The sequence below is a fragment of the Thunnus albacares genome, chromosome 16, assembly GCF_914725855.1.
Source record: "Thunnus albacares chromosome 16, fThuAlb1.1, whole genome shotgun sequence".
Lineage (NCBI taxonomy): Eukaryota > Metazoa > Chordata > Actinopteri > Scombriformes > Scombridae > Thunnus > Thunnus albacares.
In genome coordinates this window covers 3259683-3284835 of record NC_058121.1, presented here as the reverse complement: position 1 = coordinate 3284835, position 25153 = coordinate 3259683, and the positions used below count along the sequence as shown (strand labels likewise).

Sequence of the window (25153 nt, the reverse complement as noted above, 5' to 3'; positions counted from 1 at the left end):
GGGCTAACTGCTCTCCGGGTCAGACAGGATTGCAGGTGTGGTCGGTAAACCGCCAAACCGTGGGGATATGTTCATTTTTTCTTACCTGCCCCATGGTAAGAAAAAATCCATACTGTCACAGCCCTATTCTCATCTCACTCTCAGAAATACAACAAATAAGAGCATATCCCAAAATTTCTTTAAACCATAAAAAGTTCCATATTTTATACATTGCAGTCATTGCACTCATGTCCCTGGTGTTAAAACCTAGGCAAATAAAACCAAAACTGTCTGTACGACTACATACACAAGAGATAAGCGATAAAAATCTGTTTGTTTTTCTTGTAATTTGCATGAACATAGCAGTGCCTTTTAGACATCTTCACCTGGACCAATATTATACATCTCTCTTTGTATTATGTTAAGAGTAACTCTGAGCAATTCTCCTCAAGTTCTATATTTAATATGAAGATTTCCAGCAGCTGTTAGTTGTGTCAGTGAGATAAATATCTGCCAACATTTCATTGGCTCAGATCCTCATCATCAGCAGCCTGCATAACTCAAGTTACCTTCCTGGTAACTGGAGTAAGCTTCTGATCCTGGATGCCGGTGGTGAAGGTGTGCACTGGCAGGGGCGGCCTGCCGGAATGCTCCCCTCATCTGGATTGTCTCGGTGCCAGCAATAACACTGGGGATGCATTACAATATGTGTGAAGACAGGATGATCCACTCACTGAAGTATTCTCTTCTCCCTCTCTCCCTCGCTCTTCCGGAGTTTTGCCACGTTGGCAGAAAAAAAGCATCAGCATCTGCTCTTCCTCTGGCCTCCACACATACTGGCCACTCCTGTTTTTACTTGTCATTCTGCATTCTTCCATTTTTCTTTTTTTATTAGCTAACAAAATTTGACACCAATAGTTTATTACCTTAAGACTTATGATTAAACACTTCACCGGCACGCTCAGTTCAACGTCATGCTGTATTTGTTAAGATGACACAGTGTATAGTTATCAGCTCATAAATAATGCAGGCTTTTCTTTTTTTTTGGGATCATTTTTTATTGGTTTGTATTTTAAAACAGAATGGAACATGAGTCAATGGTATCTCCTGTCTTGCTCCATTACAGTACATAGTCACACCGATGATGCATTCTCCCAGGCACAATGCCCACTTGCAATGTTTGTTCACAGCTTGTGCAGAGGAGTAGCAAGAACACAAGTCAGTACATGCAAACACATAATATCATACAGTGCATGACAGTTGCAAGTGAAAGAAAATACAAAGCATGTAGGATACATTTTCATAATTGTCCGAAGACATGCAGTTTTGGTTAATAGGTGACTCTAAATTGCTAGTAGAGGTGAATGTGTTAGCTCTGTGGTATACCGGTGACCTAGTCAGGTGTACCCCACCTTTCGCCCAATGCATGCTGGGATAGACTCCAGTCCTTGTTCAATCCTGAGCAAAATAAGCATCTGTAACTGATGGGTGTGTGGATAGACGTCTTTGCCAAAGTCAAACAACTAGTCGAAAATGGCTTTTTAGCTCATTATAATGATGTCTAATACCATACAGATGTAGTAAATGTGCCTCTCCCTACCAGACTTGACTTTGGTTCTGGAAACACAGGAATGGAAAAAAAACTGGGGGCTTTCACAATACATGTAACCCAGGGATTACAGTGCTGTATGTACAGTAAGCCCTGAGTCATTTTACAACCACAGCTTCAAATGTGTGATATCCCATTCTAATCCTAGGTCTTATTAAACTCCAGTCTAGAGCACAGTTTCCCTTGTTGCCCTTATGGGAGGATATTAACTAAGGATTTGCAGCTGGTTTTAGGCGCTAAACAGTCAAATAACTTATTCGATCACTGATCTTTTTGTTGATATGACCACATTAAGCTAGTTCACTCATATTTCCTCACTTATACGTTCTTCTTGTGAGATGAATACACACAAAAGTATATTCTCATCAAGCAGTATTCCAGGTTCAGCAGCAGAAAACACTTTGTGCACTGTTGCTATTTAGACATGTACAACATGTCTTAAACAGCCTGGACCTGATTTAGCAGCACTTTCTGCAAATCAGATAAATTAGACTAATTTACTTCTGTAGTCTTTTTTTAAATACTACTAATATACTTTGAAAATAATAAATATCCTCCACAGAGTCCTGGACAGGCCAGTCAAAATAGTCAGAATACACATCTGGCAGCATCTTCTCAAGGCCTGCCGTGACATGTTCACCATCCCCTTGTTTCCCAGTGACATAACCAGGTCTGTAGTGAGTCATCTCCATGTCAAACATGCTTTATATTTGTGACGCATTGTAGATCTCGTCACTGTGAACTATGACATTTCAGCATTCAGCACTACATGACATCTGCTGTGAGGCCACTACAACAGAGAGGTTTTAATTTAATAACAAACTGCAGAGAAAATAATTAGATTATTAGATCATTTCATTATATTACAGATCACATCAGAAAACATGAAAGACATACTGTATTTCATTCACATACAGTTAAAATTAAATTTCAGTTTTGTTTTTATGCACAAAACACTCTCTCTTTCTACCTCATGCCTGAAACAAAAATATATGATTTGTGAGCGAATCTGTGAATCTGCAAACATCTTGTAACGGGAGATCCTGTGTGTGTGCTGATTGGTTTTCTTTGCTTTAACCATCTTACCCCTTAAAGGATTGGTTCACCTTTTTTTCAAGCCATTAAGAGAGTCCTTCCTAATGTGCTTCCAATGGAAGTCATGGAGGGCAAATCCACAGTCTTCATTCAGTGCAAAAATGTATTCCAACATGTATCTGCAGCTAATAACTTCACCAGCAGTTAGCAAAATCAAGTGGGTGCCTTCCAAATTTAGAATAATAAAAAAAAAAAGTAAGTCCTGGATTAATAAATACAGATGTGAAGCAAGGTTAAACTTTCCCCAGGCTTTCTGTAGCCAATGCTTTCCCTCAGGGTTAAGACATACAGTTGTAAAAAAAAAAAAACCTTGAAGAATGTCATTTAAAAAGTGCTGTAATAACCATGTCAGAGAAAAGTGTGACATAAATCACTACTTAACATCAGGCAGTACATCATCATCATCATCATCATCTTTTATTTAAGTGAAAATGTCTCAGGACGTCTTCAAAGCTGTCCACTCGTCTCAGCTGCGCAGTTTACACTTCTCTGAGCTCCACATACCTCTCATTCCTCTTTCTCGCAAAGTCCAGTGTCCTCACAGCTGTTCCCCTGTGTCTGTGTGTGCGTGTGTGTGTGTGTGTGTGTGTGTATATGCAGTCCCACTAGTGCAGGGGCTCATTCCTGTTCTTTCACTCTCTTCTGTCACAATATTTATAGCATATTTAACCTCAGTTTGAACCTGCAGTGGACTATACTCTGTAGAATGGTTTTGTCAGCAAGAGTGAGGATTTTCTTTTAACCAGCTGCTGCTCGTCTTAAATACAAGTCATTCAACTTAAAGACCGCTGTCTGTCCAGAGCAGCAATTACCTACTTCAAAGAAGGAAGTCTATTGATTCCTAGATAACAGCCAAGGAAAACATACTGCTTTTAAAAGGCCATTGATTAGTTTAGTTAGAGGTACTTCATGACAGCTGTCATATAAATCTTATACGATAGCATTGGGTAGTAATATTTGACTATGTTCATATTTCCATAATGTTTTTCCTGATTCATTAAAGCTTTTCTCACAGATCAGAATGTGTTTTCCTTATTTATGGGATAATACTTTTACCTGGACACCAGTCTCTTTTTGTGCTGGCTAAATTGGCAGCACAGTACCAACAGATAGATGTGAGACTGAGAAATAAAGACAAGGGGAAAAAAGCATAAAAGCAAGCATTAAAGTCACACTGAAATTTGAATTCTTTTCTGTCTTCACTCACCCCGAAGAACACTAATGATGATGTATCAAACACAATTTAATAGGGAGCCATATTTGGCCATGAAAAAGTGCTTATTTTTGCAAAGTCATGGTCCAAACTGTGCCACCAGTTTTCCATTGTCATTACAGTGTATAATTACATGTGTAATGGCACTGAAGCAACCTGGTTAGTGTAAATGCCCTTTGATAATAAGCTATAGTCAGTGCTGACAGCAGCACCGCAAACCAGACCAGATAATAAAGACCGTCTGCAGACATGTCTGTGCCAACCTCATTATACCTCCTTCACGTTCCTGGGTGTCATCACCTCCATGGACTTCAAGAAGGAAAACATCAAGTAAACAACCACAAAATCTAAGGACAAAATGTTCCAATGGCTTGTGAAATTACAGAAAACCTTAAGTGCAGCCACAAGTGACTCATGGTGACATCATAATTATCTGATTAGAGTTAATGCTTAGTCTGATGTTTAATGTTAGTCTGATGCTTGCAAAAGCATACAGACATACAGAATATTGGAAACTTATTGTGTACATTGACATAAACGCACCCAATAATACCAATATAGTAAATAAGCAACAATAATAAGTAAAGTACTTTTTCACTGTTTGTGCACCGCTCAGTTCTCTCTGTTTGGAAGACTGAGGATTTCAGCAAACTACATGGAGTCATGGTACTGCATGGCATGAGTGAGCACAACCACTGTGGAACTGTAGCTTACAGCTGCAGTAATTCACATCGAGTGCCCCGTCTGATCAGTGAAAAGGATCACTGACTCCATCCTGCTGAACATCTATGACATCTTTTATATCAAGTCAGCCTGCAGATAAGAGCAGCTTCTCTGTTTCTGTGTTCTTGATGAATGACAGAATCAACACACCACTGATAGATTTCCTTCATACTACAAACTCTACAGAAACTCACTAACCTGCTTTTCATGTGCAGCATCTTCAGAAGGTATTCATCACTCTTGACTTGTGCATGTTGTTGCTACTTGACTGGTACTGCTACTGGTATATAGTACCAGTGTGGACACACCTTCTCATTCACTTGAATGAGAAACTGTGTCCAAACTTTTGACTGATACTGTACATTACACAAAATGTCATGTAATGAGAGAAAATGATATACAGAAGAAAGGGTTTAGTTGAACTAATAAACATTTTTATGTTAACATGGGATCGAATAACTGTACGTAATGTGAAAGGTGTCGCTGATAGAGACAAACTAACAGAGAATTATCACTAACTTTGCAGTTCCTCTCTGCTCCACAGAGGTTTTCAGCCTGTTTCTCTCTGTTTGTCTCATCTATTTGGTTTTACAGCCTGTAACTTTACTGTTTTGATTCAGTTTCACAGCTTTCATCAACTTAGTTTCTGGCAGCAGCAGCTCATTTCATTAAGTCTGTTAAACCCACTATACACATCCTACTCAGCACCAACCAACAGACAGGCAAAGTTAGCAACCAGCCAGTGAACACAGAGGAGCATTTAGCAGCTAAAGAGCCATAGATTTTTCTCATAAGTTAGAGGAGACCAAAACAGGTAAAAGGAGAGTGAATTTCAGATCAGCAGACAGCAGGTAGATAACAACATGGTTCCAAATGAAAGCTGAAGTTGCTCTGTGTCTGCTGGATGTGTAAATAGGTAACTGTTCGCTAACAACTTATGGGGATAATATGTCAGTGTTATATTTGAAGCTTGTGCCTTTGCTTCCTAATGGTCAAAAATCTATTAAATGTCATGCTGATATTTGATTTTACTAGATTCGACCATTTTCAAGTGAAACATTTTTAGCCATGTGAGCAGCAGAGCTCTAGGGAAGGCATGGTCAGTCTGTCCGAATGTTAGCATGCATCATCACAGGCTGACATTAACATTAAAGATCCTCTCCAGACATGTCTTAAGACATACAAATACTCTGCTTGGAACAATAATCTGGGTTTGATCAAATTTTTCCACAGAAAAATATAATTACCACTTTAAAATCCTTAACATGTCATCTACTCCTTCTCTAAATTCCAGAATCCATGAGTATGTAAATATTTTTCATCTCAGAAGTTTGTGTCTCCCACTTCACTGTAAAGTCCATTCTCAGTGTTTGTTTACTGGAGGCTTCAACTTTCTGCTGGACCAAGACTGGCTTCTAAACTATTTGTAATCAAAATCATGCATGTAGGCCCACACTTTAAAATCTGATTTTTAATGAGTACAGAGAAACTCCTCCCCCCCTCAGCAGATGAATGTGAAAACACTCTGCACATACATCATTCTGCACGATGAAGCTCAAACATCCAACAGTAGAGACAAGAAGAAAAAGACATTTTTGAGTGGAGTGGGACTTTAAGCACAGCCTCTCAGAGAAGCCTGCATGGCTGTAGACTCTTAGTCATGTTTAAACATCTTTTTACTTTGTAATTTGGAGTTTTTGTGTAAATTGTCGACTAGAATAAATCCATATTGAATCAGGATGCAACATGACAAAACAATATACTGTACCACTGTTTTACTACTGTATATCATTTGCAGTTGTTTAGACTGATGATTGCTTGTCTCCTCTCATTGTATAAATATTGTCTTAAGACGAAACTGCTCTCATACTCAGTTGGACTTCTTTCACGGAATCACTTTTTCTCTTAAGCAAACACAAAACATGTAGCCAGCAAGTGGAAAATCCTCAGTCATTATTCACGAGCTCTGTGTGATCGGGTGATTTGCACGGCTGAACGCATGACTCCGCCATGTTCGGAGGGTAAATGTGAGGATTTTGGGAAGCGGTCCTGGTGGACACATGGCCTCTAGTGGGGTTGGATTGAGACAAGAGGGGCACGACTGGCCCGTCATCACTGCTCTGCTTTCACTCACAGCCTGGTTTTCCCCTCCACTGCTGAGCTGAGTTGAGGTAATGGCTGCTGGAACAACAGCAGCTCAGATATCTCTGTACTGAGAGTGAATGTCCAAAATCAAATAAACAAGTAGACCTTTTCTCTGATGCTTGAGATTTTTTTTCTCATATCTGAAGATGGTTTGTCATTAGTTATCAGAACTTTATTTAATCTTGAGATAGAAATATTTTTGGACAGAGTCCTGGCTAAAATGATGCATTGACAACATTTTATCCTTGAAGAAAATGTCAGTTTTCAAAAGTTACTTCTTGTGTAGTTTTGCTCTTGTCTGTTTCAACAAAAAATGTCATTGATCAGTATTTTTTTTGTCATATTTTTATTGAGATAGGAAAATAGACATGAGGAAAGAGAATCATGCCATTGAATGTAAAGTTTCAGACAATTTAGAGTGGCAAAAGTTTCAGCAGGGTTACCATCAAAAGTAACTCTAGTTGAGTGATTCCCAACCTTACCTTGTAGGTGTGTGTATGTATTGTACATGTGTATATGTTATAGCATTTATTTGGGGCAATTAGATTGGTTCTTCTGGTCATAGCATATCAATCCCATGGTGTGTCTAGACTGGAGGCCAGGGTGTGGTTTGGCCATATTACGTGACCCTCAGATACATGAGTGTGCATGTATGTATGTATGCATATATGTGTGTATGTGCCTTATATGTTATATGTTGTATTATTTGTCTCAATCAAAAAAAGGCCAATATGTGGCCCCTTGTTGCTGTAAATGTCTGAGTTTTGAGCAGTTAATCAAAGAGGAGTTTTTCCCTCTCAGATTGACTTATTTGAATGATTTTCACAGACCTAAATTGGTTAAAGATTCCCTCCAGACATGTTTTACGACACATAAAAATACTCTGCTTTGAAGAATAATTGTTGGCTTATATGGATTTTCTATAAGCATCACACTTCATATTGGACCACGATTAGCATAAGTACATGTGTTAAACTCAGATTTAAGGTGAGCACAGAGCAACTTTCCCCCTTCAGCAGATGAATGTGAAAACAAACAGAGACTGTCAAACAGCCAAGTGAAGGAACTAGAAGCCAGACACATTTTTGAACGGAGGGGGACTTTAAATTATCTTGTAATTCACAAGAAAAATCAAAGATCAGGGCAAAGTCACTCTGCCTCTGCCGTTCTGTTCTGTGACCTTGCTGATGCTGCCAGAGAGGTTTGGTGGTAGAGGACTGTCTGTTCCTGTAGCACCTGGCTGTTCGGTCTGATTCTCTTTTCTTTCACCCAGTGAACGACGTGGAGGAGAGTGAGGGCCTTCCGTCGCTGGAAAAACCCGGCTGGTACTCCCAGGGAAATTGGCCACACCTCCACGAGCTGCTCAAGACCATGACGGGAAAACCAGATCCCAAGGTATGCCAACCGCCTCGTATATTACAGGAGCAAGTCAGACATCTAGGTGCAGAACATCTTAGGCTCGCTTTGTGGTTGACTCCAACTTTGCTTGTTGGCAGAGGCTGAAAGAGATGAGGGTTTCACGATGAATCAGCTCAGGGAGATTCACACCGGTGTGATGGAGAGGAGGAACGTGGCTGTTGGCATGACTGTCAACAGGGCTGCTGTGTGCCAGCATGCTAGAGTTCACTGATAGCCTCCTATGTACAATGCAGCCCATTCTTAGTCATTTTCTACACAGATGAAAGACTTCTTTTTTTTTACCTCTTTGCTATGGTAGAATATTACTTTATAAATTACTTTTTTTCTTGAGCCCTGCAACAGACAGATGATCAGAGAAGGTTTTAGTTTACTTGCAAGTTGGTGCCTCTTCATACTAGGATTCTGACTGGCCAAGGGTGCTGTAAGATTTGTTAAACTCCAATTGTTCGATCTATGGAACAATGTTGCATTACATATTTTAAACATTTACATAGTTTTTATTTCACATATTTATATTTCACATTTTCGTGGCAAAATATAAAAAAGAAATAAGCATCAAAATCCTTCATATTAAAAACTTCGCTTTTAAAATCAGGTCAGACTTGTCAAATCACACATGACATTTCCTGGTTGGTTAGTAATGCAGCTGAGTTCATACATGTAAGTTTGAGTTTTGATCTCAAGATTCAATACTTTATCGTCACATCAGCGTTGACAGTTCTCAGGGATTTATGGTAGTATGCTCATAAAAATAAGAAATAAAATATCCAGTCAAAGAGTGAGTACAAATAGAAGGACAAAAAATGTCTCTTTAAATAGACCTAAAGGAACTGTTGATTCATCCCAGCCCCTCAACACAGTCTGAACCTGAGCCTGCCATGAAATCTCACATCAGACAGCACAGTGAAAGCTACTTGGCTTATGGAATTTTGCAGGGTGGGGAAATGAGCTGTCCCATACTGGAATGCCACATCTGAAGGAAATATCTATCAAATGGTGCTCTGGTCCCCAACTAAGCTCAAGAGGCATATGAGTGTTTTCGGAGAAGTCCTTGTGGTGCCTACTTTTGAAGTGAAAAAAATCTGTCGGATGATATAAATCGTAGAATTTCGGGTGACAGAGTGAATTTTGAAAGTGATTACTGCTCATTTAACAACAATAAAAGAACGTAGCATTTGTAACAGTGAAACTTTGGACTGAAATCAGTACACGTCAGTGGAATTTCCACCTTCAGTGGATTCACTTGTGGCTGTGAAATGACTTTGCACAATACATTTTCTCAGAGTTACATTTTTGTGAACCTTGACAGACAAAATTGCGTCATTGACCACCATGAAACCATCTTAATAGTGCTGACGCTGAGGGAACGGAGAGCTGAAGAGACCAAAATGGAGGAAGCTTCAATAACAGTTGTGTTGCACCATACAATTTTATATAATCCTCCTCCACCGTACACCGCTCCACAAAAGATGCATGGTTAGCAGTCAGTCGTGAGACAAGAGTCGATGGCGAGCTAGTTTACTACCAGACGGTACTACTACTACTACATCGAGAGTTGTCATCAAGCTTTCAGCCACACCTACTTCACAGGTACACAAATACATTTTGTTGTGCCACTTTTTGGCATGACTTAGACAAGAAGTTTCCAAAAAATGCCTTTTCTGTTTGATTTAGTTACCCACAATGCCCAGGTTTGGTACAGGTAAAGGTCTCAGTATGCTTAAGACACACCTGCTCCTCTCTGACTGGAATTGAAGGGGAGGCTATAATCTTTGACCGAGGATGTATTAAGGAGAACTGGATACCATGTTTTAAAGATGGCACCCATTCATTTCTATGAAAGTTGCTCAGTGGTGCTTGAAGCCAAAAACCTCTGCTGTGTTTCCACCATGTTTCCGCAGGCTTCCTCATGCTTCTGCATTTTTGAGCCCATAGAGCATGCTTACTGGAGTCCTGAGACTTCCGCTGGCCAAGCCGGCTGACTTAATGGGGATAAAATAGTTTGACCATGCGTCTCTTTTAGACTTTCCAAATGTTGTTGGAGTGGATCAAATTGCTATAATAAAAAGAGTCATTTTGTGGGCGTTGTATTTACACTATGTCAAATTGGCTTCACAGCCCAGCGCTATTTCTGGGGGCTTGTTTTTGATGGGCAATTTTTGCCTGACAGACAATCCAATAATCATGCCCACTTTACACAGTGATATCACCACTTGTGCGGAGGTGAGAAAGTAGGCAATATTTGAACTTTTCCCCCAAGCTCTCTTTTTCATTTTTCACACGACTGGAGAGACTGTCCAAAAATGTGCGCCCCTATCCTTACAATACAATTCATCGCGTCTTACCCCCTCTCTATGATGGAAGGTTTTTTGCTCTGTCTTTCAAGTGTGGCTCTTTGGAACCAATATAAACACTTTTACCTTTAGAAGAGAGAAATCGTATTAAACCAAGAAAGTTTTGTGTCTTGGGAGGCAATAAAAGCAAGCTTGAGCCTTGAAGTTAGATATATGAAAAGACATACAACCAAGTTTGCTGTAGGCATACTGAACCTTGATATTTCTGATAACAGCGACATCCATGAGAACTGTTAAACTTCTGGGAAGTGTAGTATTTCACAGGACTTATGAGTAAAAGATGTAAACAACTGTTAAAAATCCTGATGTTACACATAAAGCACAGATAGAGCTGCATCAGCCAACCCCAAGTCCACCCAGCAGCGCTCGTCATCATCCACATCCCCAGCTCCTCTCTCCCACCCCCCACCCCCCTCCCCTCGGCTCAATGCCCCCTCTGTTCCCCAGCCACGTGGAGAAAGCTCTTGTGGAATTCAGTGTCAACCTGCACTTATAGCTGCTTTAAGCATTCCTCCGGGGTGACCCGAGGCACTCTGTGTTTTCAGCTCTCTCCACTTTCACCTGACAGGATTCAGGGAAGATTACAGTTTGCTCTTAGTGCTCACAGTGCTGGAACAGCTGGGGGTCATGGCTGGGCTGACGTGTCGTTATCACACTGATTCAGAGGCTTAAATATGGCTAGTCTTGATCATTTTGAGTACAAGACGGAGGATTTGGAATGCGATGCTATCATAGTTGGTAATACTTTATTTAATAGGTCTATCATTTCCAACCTGATCTCACAGAAATACATAACCATGACCTCTTAACACCGCATTATGTAGTGGTGGCACATAATATGTTAAAATTACATGCTGGTACCACAGAAACGATGCAAATGGAAAGTCAGTTGGGATCCTTTGTCGTGCTAGACATATAACGCCGTGTTTAGAGGTCATTTCACGCATTTCTGTGAGATCAGGTTAATCATTTCCCAGTGAACATTTAAACTGGCTGACATTTTAGAAAGCAAGATAAATTAGTTGTTCAAATTTCAAGAGGCACTGGATCTTTCAGTCTAAGATAATGCTCTATCTCTTAGGGTTAGGGTTAGGGTTAATAAGTCGCCCTTTTATTTCTTAATATTAATCCCGTTTTGTAATCCAAGTCAAAATCTTTCAGTTTTGATATGATTTCACGTGTTTTAAATGCAAATCACTTACTTCACAAGAACTTTCTGCTTCTGGTTCATTTCTGTATATAGATGTACCTCACTCTGCCTGGTTTAAACTGAAACTGCATTGAAACCATGTGCAATGATCTCATTTTGTTGGCAGAATTTGTCACAACTTAAGAGGAATATAACATTTTAGGACTGAATATAAGACAAATGACTATTGTCTCGTTGGCCCCTTGCTCTCCCTGTGCTCCCGGCCCCACACAGTGTGCAGCACAATGGGCTCATTAAGGTCCCTCTTCATGCCTGCAGCTCTGTTTACCTGGGCCCGGCTTTAGCTTTAACTGCCCCTCTGAGTGACGAGCTGATAAGAGAAGGGGCCCACATCCCCACACTGCATGTCATCTAAGACCTGCGGTAAGCTACTTCTGATACTAAGAGCACAGGAAGCCTTGATGTGCTGTACGAGACGTTCAGCAGACACTGAGCCACATGGGTTTCCTATTGAAGTCCTCGGCTCTGACCTGTCGACTGTATAATAAACCAATAATAGCTTGTCTTGCAAGACTTTGAACTGTCTTCTACCATCCTCTTGTTTACATTGGCTCTCCATCATCTCACTGCGGAATCAGTGAGAGCCCACATGACTCAACCATTCCAACTAAGACCGTTAGACAAACATTAACACTAAAAATGTAGCACCCTCATTGATTGAGACCACTGCAGCACAGCAGTAGTGCCAACACAAAGGGCACCGGCAAAAAATGCATCATCTGGCAAAAACGTTGAAGCTGGCTCATCTTTTGCCTCAACACAACCCGGTAATGGTTATAATTGCACTGTTTAAGCCGTAAGTTATAGTTACATTAAAGAACAGTTAAATTCATCCATATAGTATTAGAACACTACTGTACAGTCCTTTAGACTCTGATAAATCCTAAAACTCATGCATCTATTACTCAAACTGGCCTTCCTGGGTTGTATTGCAAGTCCTAAATCAATCAAAAAATTACAATTCAGGCCACAAGTCTTGTAAAAGTAAGTCTCAATTCAAGTCTGGAGTCCTTAAGGGTAAGTCCAAGTCAAGTCAAGTTTTCCTCAGCAAATTGCAAGTCAGTTGCAAGTGTTTCAGGGCTTTAAAGGAGTACTTCACAGATGTAGCATTGCACCCCTGTGACATTGTCAGACTCACAATCGACAGTTTTTTAAAAAAAGGTCAAAATTGATGCAGCAGAACAGAGATATCTTGATTTTTATTCCACGTATTCCTCTTTCTTGTCAAAACCCGGTGCCTACATTACCCACAATACAACTCGCTTTGATTCCCTTGACTTCGGTGTGTTATGCTAGTAGCAGCTAATGTAACCTGCAGCTGCTAGCCTTCAGCAGAGATGAGGAGCAGCTACAGACGTCTGGTAACCTCACTTCTTTCTAACTCCACACCCCCATATTGTTTTCATTTTCTAACTTAGTAGTCTTCAGCCCCAACAGACGCTGACTCGAGTGACATCACTTGAGGCAATTTATCAGATTTCACACAGCTTCCTCTGGAGACACAAAAGGCTTTATATAATTTTTTTCACATTTGCAGTCGTACTCCCCAACACCTGGAAACACTGATGTGTAAAATCAGTGGAATTCCCCTTTAAAGAAATAGTTCAACATATTTGGAAATATTGTTATTCACTTTCTTGCTCAGAGTTACATGAGAACATCTATCTCATATCTGTACAGTAAATATGAAGCTACAGTCAGCAGCAAGTTAGCTTAGCTCATTGCAAAGACTGAAAACGGGGAAACAGCTATAGAAGCTCTGTCTAAAGTCAACAAAATCTGCTCACCAACACCTCTTAAGCTCATTAATGAACACGTTATATCATTTGTTTTATCCAGACACAAGTAGAAATGTAAAAACAACACTTTGTGGTTTTATTGGGGGTTGTGCTGGACTGTAAAATACTATTTTGCTGTAGCCTGCAGTCTTATTTACTCCACCAGTGTAGTTCAGGCGAATGTTACTGTATCCATCCACGTTGAATCTCCTCTGTAAGATGTTGCCTCCGTGCTGGAATCTTGGCCTCTGTCAATATTTAGCATACTGATCCCATGACTCTAGCAGCAGACTGCTGAGCAATGAGAGGTGCTGGGCTTTTGGGGTACGAAGAGCAGCTGCGGCCAGTTCTGGGAAAGTCTGGTGGAAATGTGATTCCTCCAGACCCCTCCTTGCAGGCCCAGCCTGCAGCAGCCCCGATTAGCCCATCTGTTTGTTTACATGTGGCCAGACTGGCCAGCAGACTTCTGTGAAGGGGAGGGACGACGGGCAGATCCTGGAATGCCTTACATCCTGCAAGCTTTTCATATCAACCAGCAATTAAACTGCAGTACTATGCATTGATAATGTAACATAAATTAGTGTAATGTGCATTGTGAAGTATATTCTGTAGGAATAAATAGAAACCAATGGCTGCCTGTGGAGTACTTCCAAAAAATCTGTAAACTGTATAGTATGCATATGAAAATACCAATATTTTAAAGTATATATGATTTGTAGTAAAGGAGCTACTGTAAACTTGCAAAAGCACTTTCTGTGGTCCTGTATTAGCGAGTAATAAAACAATATCGATTGCAGTAATAATACATTTCAAAGGGAAATGAATTTGCTGATCCCTTGCTCTTACATCTGGACACAAAATCATTTGAACTTTAGACTCATTATTTTTCAGTGTTCCTATAAACTGGCCACCGGTCCTTCCATTTTTAGCTTCTGCTGACTGTAAAGCCTTTATCTTGTGTTCAGGAAGTCAGCAGACTGCTGTGTCTTGTCATATTAATCCCCAGCACCCCTCACTCCCTTTCCTTTCCCACTTGAGAGAAATAGAAACAAATGGTTGCTGAAACGGGTTTTAAAGCTTTGAGCGCTTCAGTTTTGGAATGCGACTCAGTAAAGCCTGTCTCGGCTTGCTTTTCTTTTCCAGACGTCGAGGACAAAAGAGACGTGATGGTCAAAGAGGTCGTGATGAGTTTTGCAGACTCATCGTGTCTGGTCTAGTTCACCCTGGGGGGCCATAAGACATATGCCAGCTTTAGTGACTTTGACTGCTGCTGAGAGAAGAATTTATGTTTTACCACAGCTATGTAAAAATAAACAAGCTGTCCTCTCTGTCACTTTCTTTTCCTAAACCTGCAGGTGGTGTATTTCGGAGATAGCATGAGGTCGGACATGTTCCCTGCCAGCAGCTTTGGGAAGTGGGAGACAGTGATGATTGTGGAGGAAATGGAGGGGGAGGGTGTCCCTAAGAGCGATGCGGCAAAGTCCAATGAGGCCCAAGTGGAGCCGCTGGAGAAAAGGGGAAAGTTTGAGGTAAGTTCACTGCAGCAGCTGTTTCCTCTTAGCAGCCATTCACCTCCACCCTCCAACCCCCAACTCTGTGAGCCTCTCTCCTCTGGCCTTCTGCCACCATATACCCCCCTGTGTGTGTTAGTCCATGCAGGTCTATAAGCTTCTTCTGCATCTCTGATTCTGTGTCTGTATTAGTTCCTGGAAGACATTCTGGGAAAGTTTCTACACTGTCATATATGATGATGAAACGTGCAATCAAGCATGTTGAGACACTAAATCAGCAATGAAGGATATGCTGTCAGTGCTGCCCTTTCTGTCACTGGGCAGATCAGGATATTAATCAGCAGGATGTTGAGATCCTGACAGTCATAAAGTGAGGTGTCAGCACATCTTTTGACGAAAGAAGGCCAGAACCAGCAACAGACCTCCTTTTTTCCCAAAATACAAAGGGCTTTCTAAGAATGTTGTATCTTAAAAGGAAGAACAAAGTAATTACCCTAAACTCTGTCATCCAACTAACTGGATTACCAGTACCAATGCAATATTCTTATGTTCCTACATACAGTTATAGCCTACAGTTGTACAATGAACACTCTAAGACACAGTACCACTTTACATTAAAGGATAATTACAACTTGGGTTTCATTTTCACAGTTTTGGCTATCATTCCTATCAGTTATAACAACATTGTACTCACCAAAGTTACTGCTGAGATCTGGAAAAAACAAGTCAGTCGATCAGGCAGGTTGTAAATAAACAAGCAGTTTGTTCAGATCATCTAACTGGTTTATTTGGAGGTGCAACTGAAATTGAGCGCTCTCAAAATGTTGGTAACAATCCCTAATTGCGCAGGAAGACTGTGTATACACAACTTGAGTAAGCGCTGTACAGACCTGCTGACTCTTCGACGGCAGGCAGGAACCGGTGGCTCGTGCAAAACAAATTTGGTGGATGCCTGTGCTGGATTTACGAGGAATTTGAGAACAACTCAGCAACAACAAAGAATCATGGATCAAGAGGAGATGTCAGAAACGGAGGCCACACAGACCTTCACTGGCGGAAATGACTTTTTCTAATGTGCGCTCTCTGAATAATAAAAGAGATGACAGCAAAGGTTAAATATGATGGCACCTTCAGACAAAGCAGTTTATTATGTTTTACAGAGAACTTGCTTAAGGAGGAAACAAGTGCATGTGTTGGAGAGGGATAAACTCACATCATATTAGTGTGTGGGTGGTGGACTGTGTAATTTTGTAGATGATAAATGGGCAAAGCTGTTCCAGATTCTTGAAGTTTGCACCCTGTGTTTTTTAGACCTTTTTATTCAGACAGCTGTCATCCTTATCTATGTTCCTGGACCAGACGATGTTATAGCAACAAACAAAATCTCAGACAGTTACAATAATACACTTGTTCACCCCTCTGATCAGCCAGCACTCATTCTTTCTGGACTCTTTCTGGAAGTTATAAATAGGGCTTTTTTAAACTAACCTGTAACTCCACAAACTGAGGCAGTTAATGATGTGCTCCTTGGCCTTCAAAGTAAAGCTCCTGCATCAGATGCATCCAGTAAGGCTGCATTACATGTTGATATATTTCAGTACAAAAACTCCTTATGTACATGAACAGCATTTCTGTATTGATGAGAGATGTGACACCTTTTGTTGTTTAATTAAGTCCTTAAATCCTCATCCCTCAAATGCATGTTTTTCACTGTCAACTTTTCTTCTTTTGTATTGGCTAAGTTTGAACGAACCAATTCACTTTTTCAGCCGGAGCTCTTACATTCCACAACGACCTTAATAACTGTGGAGTCTTGCGGGCGGCTGAACGATGACAGCTGAGGTGACGTGATAGAAATGTCTGGGTCAGCTTGTGGTTAAATTTTGTTTGAGTCTGCCTATTGCGTATGTATGATATAGAGTATCTGTCTTAGTATAGTCCCATTTACACTGCACCACATCCTTCAAGGAAAACATAGCCTAGCTTCATTATTGTAAACAGGGACAGTTCTGTACACATCCAGTATGACAGAGATGTTACAGCTTATCAACTGCATTGATGTCCAGGGGTTTTCACTTCTCTTCACAAAATTAAAACATCCAAACAGTGTCAGTGTGACCCTGCAATGATGGGAAAGTTTAGTTAAGATGGTGTTGAAACAGGTAAAGGACAGATTTTCTATTAAGCTAAAGCACCTGTGCTTGTTTTGCAGGTTGTGGCACGATGTCAGTGAGGATTTCAGTCTGTCACGATGCTGTATGTCAAGAATAGTTTCCACCTTTGCAACAAAGCACAATGGAACATTTGTAGCCCCGATATGACAGTTGGAATAGCCTGAGTGCAGTGGGTTAAAAATAATTCTGTAAAAGAAATAAAAAAATAAATTTAAAACATGCTTATATCAGCTCTGATACTGATCAGCTGGAGGGGAAATGATAATCAGCCGGATGAGAACAACATTACTGACACAGATGACATCTTGATAGTGATGCGAAAGTTCAAAGTTTTTTCAGTCTGCCTCTTCCTGTGGCTTACACTCTCTTTTTTTTATCAGCATTATCTCATATACACAATCTGATATTGCATGAAAGTAACACCACATTGGTATAATTAATATGCATGCATTGAATACTGCAGAGAACATAGTGTAGGTAGGAGAAAGCAGGATTATTTGCTTTAAGGGGTGTTCAGTATGTTTTGAAATGAGAAGTTTGATCTCTGTCATCTGTGGTGAATTAGGTCGGACGTATCTCCCTGTTTTTTTCTTCATTCTGTTTTTTCGTTCCCTTTCAAATATTAGATGCAGAAATACTTGATACAAATCTCCATAACAACATGAAATTGAAACCTCTCAGTGTCTAAATTGTGTTAAAGTTCCTGACATTTAGCTGATATTGCGCAAAGCGCTCATTTATAATATCACATCCTTCTTATTGAAGACCACATCCTGTTTTCATGTCGGTGGCTGCTCCTTAGCTCTGTCTGTCTATAAAACGTATTGATATTTAATGAGTGATTATTAGTAGGAAATCTCTTGGAAATAATGATTCATTCCAGCTCTGAAAATATTCCTTAAAGCTGCTTGGATTAAAGCCAGTTTAAAGTCTTCCTTATGTTGCTCAGGGTGAAATTCCCACCTCCTTTTATCAGGCCTGCACACGTCTGAAAACCAATCTAAACACACATTTACATGGTTTGGTGTGCGTGTGTGTGTTTGACTGTCTCAACAGGAGCAGGGCATGAAGTCACCCTCCGCCGTGTCCGAGCAGTGGGGCTCCTACTTTGTGGACGTGCACAAAAGTGGAGGAGGGGACGAGGAGAGCCAGAAACTGACCTGGTGCAGCCACTGCATTCACAAATACAGCGCCATGGCCATCCCCAGTGTTGAGCACATAGCAGGTATGTGGAAGGGGGCAAAATCCTGGACAGTGTCACAGATCTGCAGTGGTTGGACGGAGATTTGAAAGCAGTTGAGTCTACAAAAACATGGTCCAAACTATGTGTAAAAAGGCTTAAACAATGATGTCAGGAATGACTAAAGTAGGTAGACTGGATAAAATAGGAGAGACAAAGATGAATGTAAATCAGGGTAAGCTACTCAATAAAAGAATAATTTAGGATGTCATTTAAAAAAAGGACACTGACAGCTAAACTAATCTGCTCAGGCAGATCATCCCAGAGTCCAGACTCCTACACACATTTACTCAGCTGTGAGGGAACTTCAGTTACAATACTGATGTCACTGCATGTTGAAAATATGAAACCAAATCATGTTAAACTCTTAATACTTTATGTATTAATGTAGCCTAGATGACCTATTCAGAAATATGCTGACAGTCAATAGTAAGAATGTCTCTGTTGTGAGAGTGATATTGAAGAAAAGGATTTGTTATCCAATGTTTGACATCAGTGAGAAGATCCTGTAGGGAACGCAGCATTTCAAGCTCAAAGGGCTTTTTTTTAGGAAGATATAGCTGCGTTGTCAGCATGAAGATGAAATGAGATGCCACCCATGGCCACAAATAATAATACCCAGAAGAAGCACTGAAAGGGAAACTAATATCGGACTGAAATTTGACCCCAAAGACACTCCATGACTGACTATGAAAATACAAAAATGTCTGTTTTCCAGGTAGGAGAGCACCAATTAAGAGCAATGCCAAATATTTTGCCCCTGTTTTTCACCAAGTCAATAAGAATTTTCCTGTCAAATGCTGCACTTTGGTGGTTTTCCAGTGTAATCATTTTGATATTTACAATGGGTGAACTGTGTTTCTTGAGAAAATACGAAATACTGTCTGTTCTCAAATAAAGCTGCAACTCAAATCATAACAGAGCGTGACTGGAATGAACAAATAAAAGCACAACGGGATCATGTCATACTCACCATGCTGCTGCTCTGAGTTTCTCTTTTGAAAACAAGTCCTTTTTTAATTCACTAATTCATTCCAGTTGCTTCAACCAAACCTGCAGTTTGGGTAAATAAAAGAGAATTTTTGATACACTGAGTGCCTTTAGCTTATTAGCATAGCGGCACGAAACAAAAGTCGCATTCAACCAGGCGTAGATGAAATGTTTATTTATGTGTATTTCTGTAAATATACTGATATGGAACACAGAACATGACTGAGACACATCAAACCCGTGATGTAAAAAACTGAAAAAACATTCCCATGATAAGCAGAATCAGAATCTGTATTCCTACATCAAATGTTTTCTCCATTATACTATTTCAACACAGAAACATTCACACGAATCAAAACAGCGGCTGAAGCTCCACAGTCTAAAGTTGGGTGCAGTTGACCCAGTTCACTCTGTTCCTGTTGGTCTACTTTCACCTTTGCATACTGTTGTTGTGTACTGTTGTTGTGTACTGTTGTTGTGTACTGTCCGTTTGCCTCCTCATCAAAGTGTGGTAGTTTAAAACGGTTTTCAGGAAACATCTGTTTTAATATCTTGGACTTCTTGCTAACTGACAAAAATGCCACTAATGATATTATCATGACGGCTTCCTGCGGGGTGACAGATTGCATTCTGACTGCACACAAACCTCACCACAGTTTCACTGGAACTCATCTCAGGCAATTTAAAGGGTTCAATATTTGTGTAAAGAAAGAGAAAAGACAGCTTGATTGATATGTTTGGCTTGTCTGTTTTGGAAAATTACAAAAATTAGACAAAAATTATTTGGTTTCAGATGCTGTTAGACAGTCTGGCAAGCACTTTGTTTAAAGCATACTAAATCAAGTCAAATCAATTTTGTTTGTATTGCTCAATATCACAAATCACAAATTTGCCTGAGGGAGGTTTACAGTCTATAATACAACACCTTCAGTCCTTAGACCCTCAATTCCAATCAGGAAAAACTCCCTATAAACCTCTTTAATTACTGAGGCATGAGAGACAGTTTCTTTGTCCTCACCTGAGCTCATACCAAAGGTTTTTTTTGGACTAGTATACTAGTAGCTATTATGAAAGCACCTGAAGTGTTAAGATACTCCTGTTTCATCTGCCTGAAGGTCTGGTTTTTGGCAGAACTTTTGTAACTTTAGATGAAGAGTGAAGTTCCTGTAAATGTTGTGCAATAGTAGAGATGGCTGCCTGAAAGATAGGGAATAAATATAAAAAAAGATGATAGTACTTGGAAAATGGTCAGCAGGAATGCAGTTGGGCTACAACTTGCCAGACCACTGGGTATGGTCCTGGAAACATTGGCAGTTCCAGCAAAAGGTTGCTATTTGAAAAATGAAAGTACATCAATATCAAGGAATCGTGTTGTGCAACTTCAGTAGCTCCACCTAGTTTGAGACCTGCAAACTTGAACAAACTTTAGCTGTGTTTGGCCAACAACAGCAGAGTTTACTCAAGATGAAGACCCACTGACTGCAGTGCAACACAGAGCGAAATACACCCCTGTTTATTTCTTGTGGGACATGAGAGATTAGCTCCTTGGGGCATTATAGCTGGCTGCATTCAATGTGCATCAAAACGCCCATGTCTTTTGTTCTGTATATAACATCCCATACTAGCTGAATGATGTCACCACTGGACCCTTACATCCAAACACACATTTTCACATGAAAAGTGCCATTAATTATTTGTGACTGAAAAAGGAAAGCTAGGGAGAGAAGTTCAGAACCTGGCTCCTTTCTCACCTCCGCACAGCTGACCAATCACTGCATGAAATGGGTGTGAATGTTGGCTTGTCTGTTTCGGAAAGTTACAGAAATGGCCGTGCACAACCGCCCCATATCCGCTATCCGAAAGGTGCGGGGGGGGGGAGGGGATTTATGGGCATTTCCACCATCCGACAAGCATGTCTGAAGGAGTAGACAGCCACCATAAAGGTTAGAGAAGCAAGCTTGTAACTGGAAGGTGGCTGGTTCAGTCCAGCAGCAGAATAAGTCTGGATGAGGAAAGTGCCCCTTTCTCATTACCACCACTGAGGTGCCCTTGAGCAAGGCCTTTAACTCCATCTGTTCCAGTGGAGCTGTTCAGTGGCCAGCAGATCAGACTGTGGTTGTACTCAGCAGCTTCCAGCTGTAAATGTGTGTAACCATGTGAATGTGGTCAGGGCGTTCCTGTGAAAGAGAAGCTGCCTACCAGTGAAACTTTCCCACATAAATAAAGAGATTAAGGTAGATGCAACCTTTTTCCTCGCATTGTTCGTAGTGTTCACAAATTGCCAATGGGGGCCCAGTCGTGTGTGACTGAACCCCTCCCTCCCCACACCTTTCCACTATAAGATTTGAGGGGACTAAGTCTTTTGCCTTCAGACATGGTCAAACAAATCATCCTGTGAACTAGTTCAGTTCAAGTATATCTTGACCTAATGTTTGGATGGGAAGGGATCCAAAGTCATATTCTGTTGACCTTTTGCAAGCTATCCACTGTAAGAATAGATTTTAAAAACTAAAAAAAAACTGAACCACATAATGCAGATCCAAAAAGATCCTTCCCCTCTATGATCATCCCCGAGTGCACCAGAATGCTTCATTTACAAATTATAAACACTTGACAGGGAACGCCCCCTGCCCCCCTGTAGGAGCTCTGTTTGGGAACTTTTTGATCCCTCTGGAGTTTGCAGGCCTGTAATTTATGATTGTTTTATGCCAGAGTTGTCTCTTTGGAGGCAGAAGATCAAACGTGTGAATCCAACATTCTCTGAACTCAGTGATTACTACCTGCTGTTGAGAGCAAAATGTGCTTTTCCACCAAATAATGAATCATTACTCTTGAACATTCGCTGTTGCAACAGCAACAGTACAGCCTGCACATGTTCTGGATAACTCGCAGTTGACTTTTCCTGTTTCACTCTCATTTTTTTTCCAGATCTCCCTCTGGATTACAAGTTCCCCAGGTTTTCTCCCGACAAGCCCTGCACCACCGGCTACTACCCCAGGCCTCCAGATTCTTTGCTGAAGAGGTGCGAGAGTCTGCCATAAAAAAAAAAAAGAAAGAAGGAAAAAAGAAAAGAAAAAAAAAAACAAGTCCTCCCTTACCCCTCTGCCTCAGGAGAGGAATGTGCCTCCATTTTTGCCTGTAGTTTCCCACCTGACCCCACCGCCATCTGTGGAGCACAGGAAGCATACACTCCTCACCCATTCAGAGAAACCATGTGAATGTAAGCCACAGTATCTCTCTGTAATAACACCTACATTTGAACGTTGTTTTGTGGTTTAGTGTACCGTACACATGGAAATACGACAAGATAAGTGTGCGTGTGTGTGTCTGCATACAGTAATAATAGGAAATGTAGTGTTCTTATTGTTTCATGTGTGAGGCCCCCCCTTAATTATTTTTCATGGTAGATCGTTTAAAAATCTTCTAACTTTTCAGAAATAAAGTGAACATTTTACTGTCTCTTTCTCCCTGAAGTGATTACCTCAAGGATGTGTTTAACTGTAGGCTGAACCCAGGTTGTCACAGGTGTGCTTGTCCCTAAATATCCTTTGGAATCATTGTGTCAGTATTTCCCTATAATACTGTTATTGTGAAGTCCTCTTTTTTTTTTTTAAATATAGTTTTACTGTATGCATTTGAGTAACCTTAACATGAGGTTTAAGGTATAAAGTTTCCCCTGTGTCAGTTTTGTGGAAGATGTTAATCTTCAGGTTGTTGTCGCCAAAGATTTGGCACAATGCTGTCCTTTGTGTTGGCTGTTTCAAAAAACACAATTTGGGAAACACTTAATAATAATAATGGATGATGAAGACTATGCTAGATGTTCTCTGTATTATTTTGGTGCAACAAGTGACATGTGCTCTTTGAGTGATTGTGTAAAATGTGGACTACTTGTGCTTCATTCATATGCAGTACCAGATTGAGATATGCTTTAACCGACTTCTGAATGGTTATTTTGTCGGTGTGCATAGACAAGTCGTGCCATGATATTTAAGGAACACTCGGTTTGGTGAAAATTTGCTCTTCTTGCTTTCACCGAAGATTGATATCGGATTTATCTTTGTGGCTACAGGAAGTGATGTAGTTTCAATATGAAGTGGAAAAACAGAACTTACAACAACTCCAAATCCTCTGTATAGCGATAACAAGCTTGTCACTAAGACAAGAGTCACTTGGTTTATGTGACAACAGAGTTCTCTCTATCAGATGTCATTGGGTAAGTTGACCACATTTTGGTTTGGATCTAGTTGATTCTATGTCGGACTGGTTCTGACTGTCCTCGGGTCCTTTTCCGGTTGGTTCTCTTTGTTTGAAAACTGATTTGTGTATGCCAGGTTCACGTACATTTTTCAAAGGTCTTTTTCGGTTGAGGTCAAAAGTTTTGGGCTGTCACTTTTCAAAAAGTTCAAAAAGTTTTCAAGTTTGAGTAATGAGATTTTAACAAGTAATTAATTCTTATTAATTTGAACACAACCCATGTAGCATAATCTTAAACTACCTTGAAGAATTTACATTGTTCCATTCACATGAGGTGTCTCCACTACCACTACTCAAGTCACAAGCTAAAAGTTAGCATTAGAGTAGTTGTTGCTATGTTACTGTAAGGCAGGTGTATTTAACAAAGCTTCACCTTTGTCCATGATTTTGCCATTTTTGACGCTTCCAAACGTTACTACTCAGATGGGTTGGTGTTAAGTAACTGTTCTGCATGGCTCGCTAGTTTTCTCCATTTTGCGTTCACAAAGAGAACAACAGTACCCACATTTGCTGAGAGCAACAGGCCATGCAATAGATAGACAGTGAATGTTATTTTAATGTCTTTTTTTCTCCTGGTTTGAATAGTAGTTTGAATTTCGAATAAAAAGTGACAGCCCTTCTGCGTACAGTTACTGCTCCCAGCTGTTGCTGGTCATGGAATAGCTCATTCACTTCAACATGTTTTACATACTCTACATACGACGCAGCGTGTAAATAAAGCTGGTTTGGAGTTGTTGTAAAGTGCTGAACTGTGATAAACACACAGAGATGAAACTGATATCAACTTCTCATTTGACTCTTAAGCACACGAGGGGATTTCTCAAATGTCAGTGTTCCTTTAAAATGACCACATCTCACAAATGAAGAGGGAATATTTTGACAGCATGTACATGAGATTGGTCATTTTAAGTGAGTTATTACTTGTGCTGTGTGTGCAAGTGTTTTATGCATACACCTGTTGTGATTGTACTCTTCCTTTCTCATCTGACCTGGAAAATTTGACATGCACATTTGCCTTATGTTGGATTCATTTGTGGTCTTAAGTTCTTGAAAACACAGGGAAAGTTCAATTCTGTGTTGAAGTGTTGAAGTACTGTCAATGAAATAAAATGTTCTACAATTTTCTTACACATGGTTTTCTTTTTTTTGAATTTTCTTTGCAAACATTGGCAAACAAAGACCTTGTACTGTACACTGGGTATACAGATGAGTTCAGCAGGTTTAAAGGCGAACACTTGAAGCCATGACTGAGACATAAGCTAGTTTACTCCCATTCATGGCAATGACCAATTCATCTAAATGGGAAGAAAAGCAACAATGTAATTTACATTTTGTGACCATATTGGTCACAAAAACAACAACCCTGATCCTCCACGATTTTGACACATGGCCTGATGTTAAAAGACGCTGGCATACCCATTGCAGGTGGTTTGTTGACCCTCCTAACTGTTTGAAG

General features: G+C 40.3%; 1 protein-coding gene across 1 annotated transcript in view; it reads left to right on the top strand.

Moving 5' to 3' along the window:
• nt5dc1 (5'-nucleotidase domain containing 1) overlaps positions 1 to 24827 on the top strand; it is a 69936-nt gene extending 45109 nt beyond the window's left edge. The window contains exons 9-12 of the mRNA XM_044377250.1: positions 8038 to 8159; positions 14881 to 15054; positions 18267 to 18435; positions 22369 to 24827. Of these exons, the coding sequence (XP_044233185.1) occupies positions 8038 to 8159; positions 14881 to 15054; positions 18267 to 18435; positions 22369 to 22481 (578 nt within the window). The 3' untranslated portion in view covers positions 22482 to 24827. The remainder of the gene's footprint in view (positions 1 to 8037; positions 8160 to 14880; positions 15055 to 18266; positions 18436 to 22368) is intronic.
• The last annotated feature ends 326 nt before the right edge of the window (positions 24828 to 25153 follow it).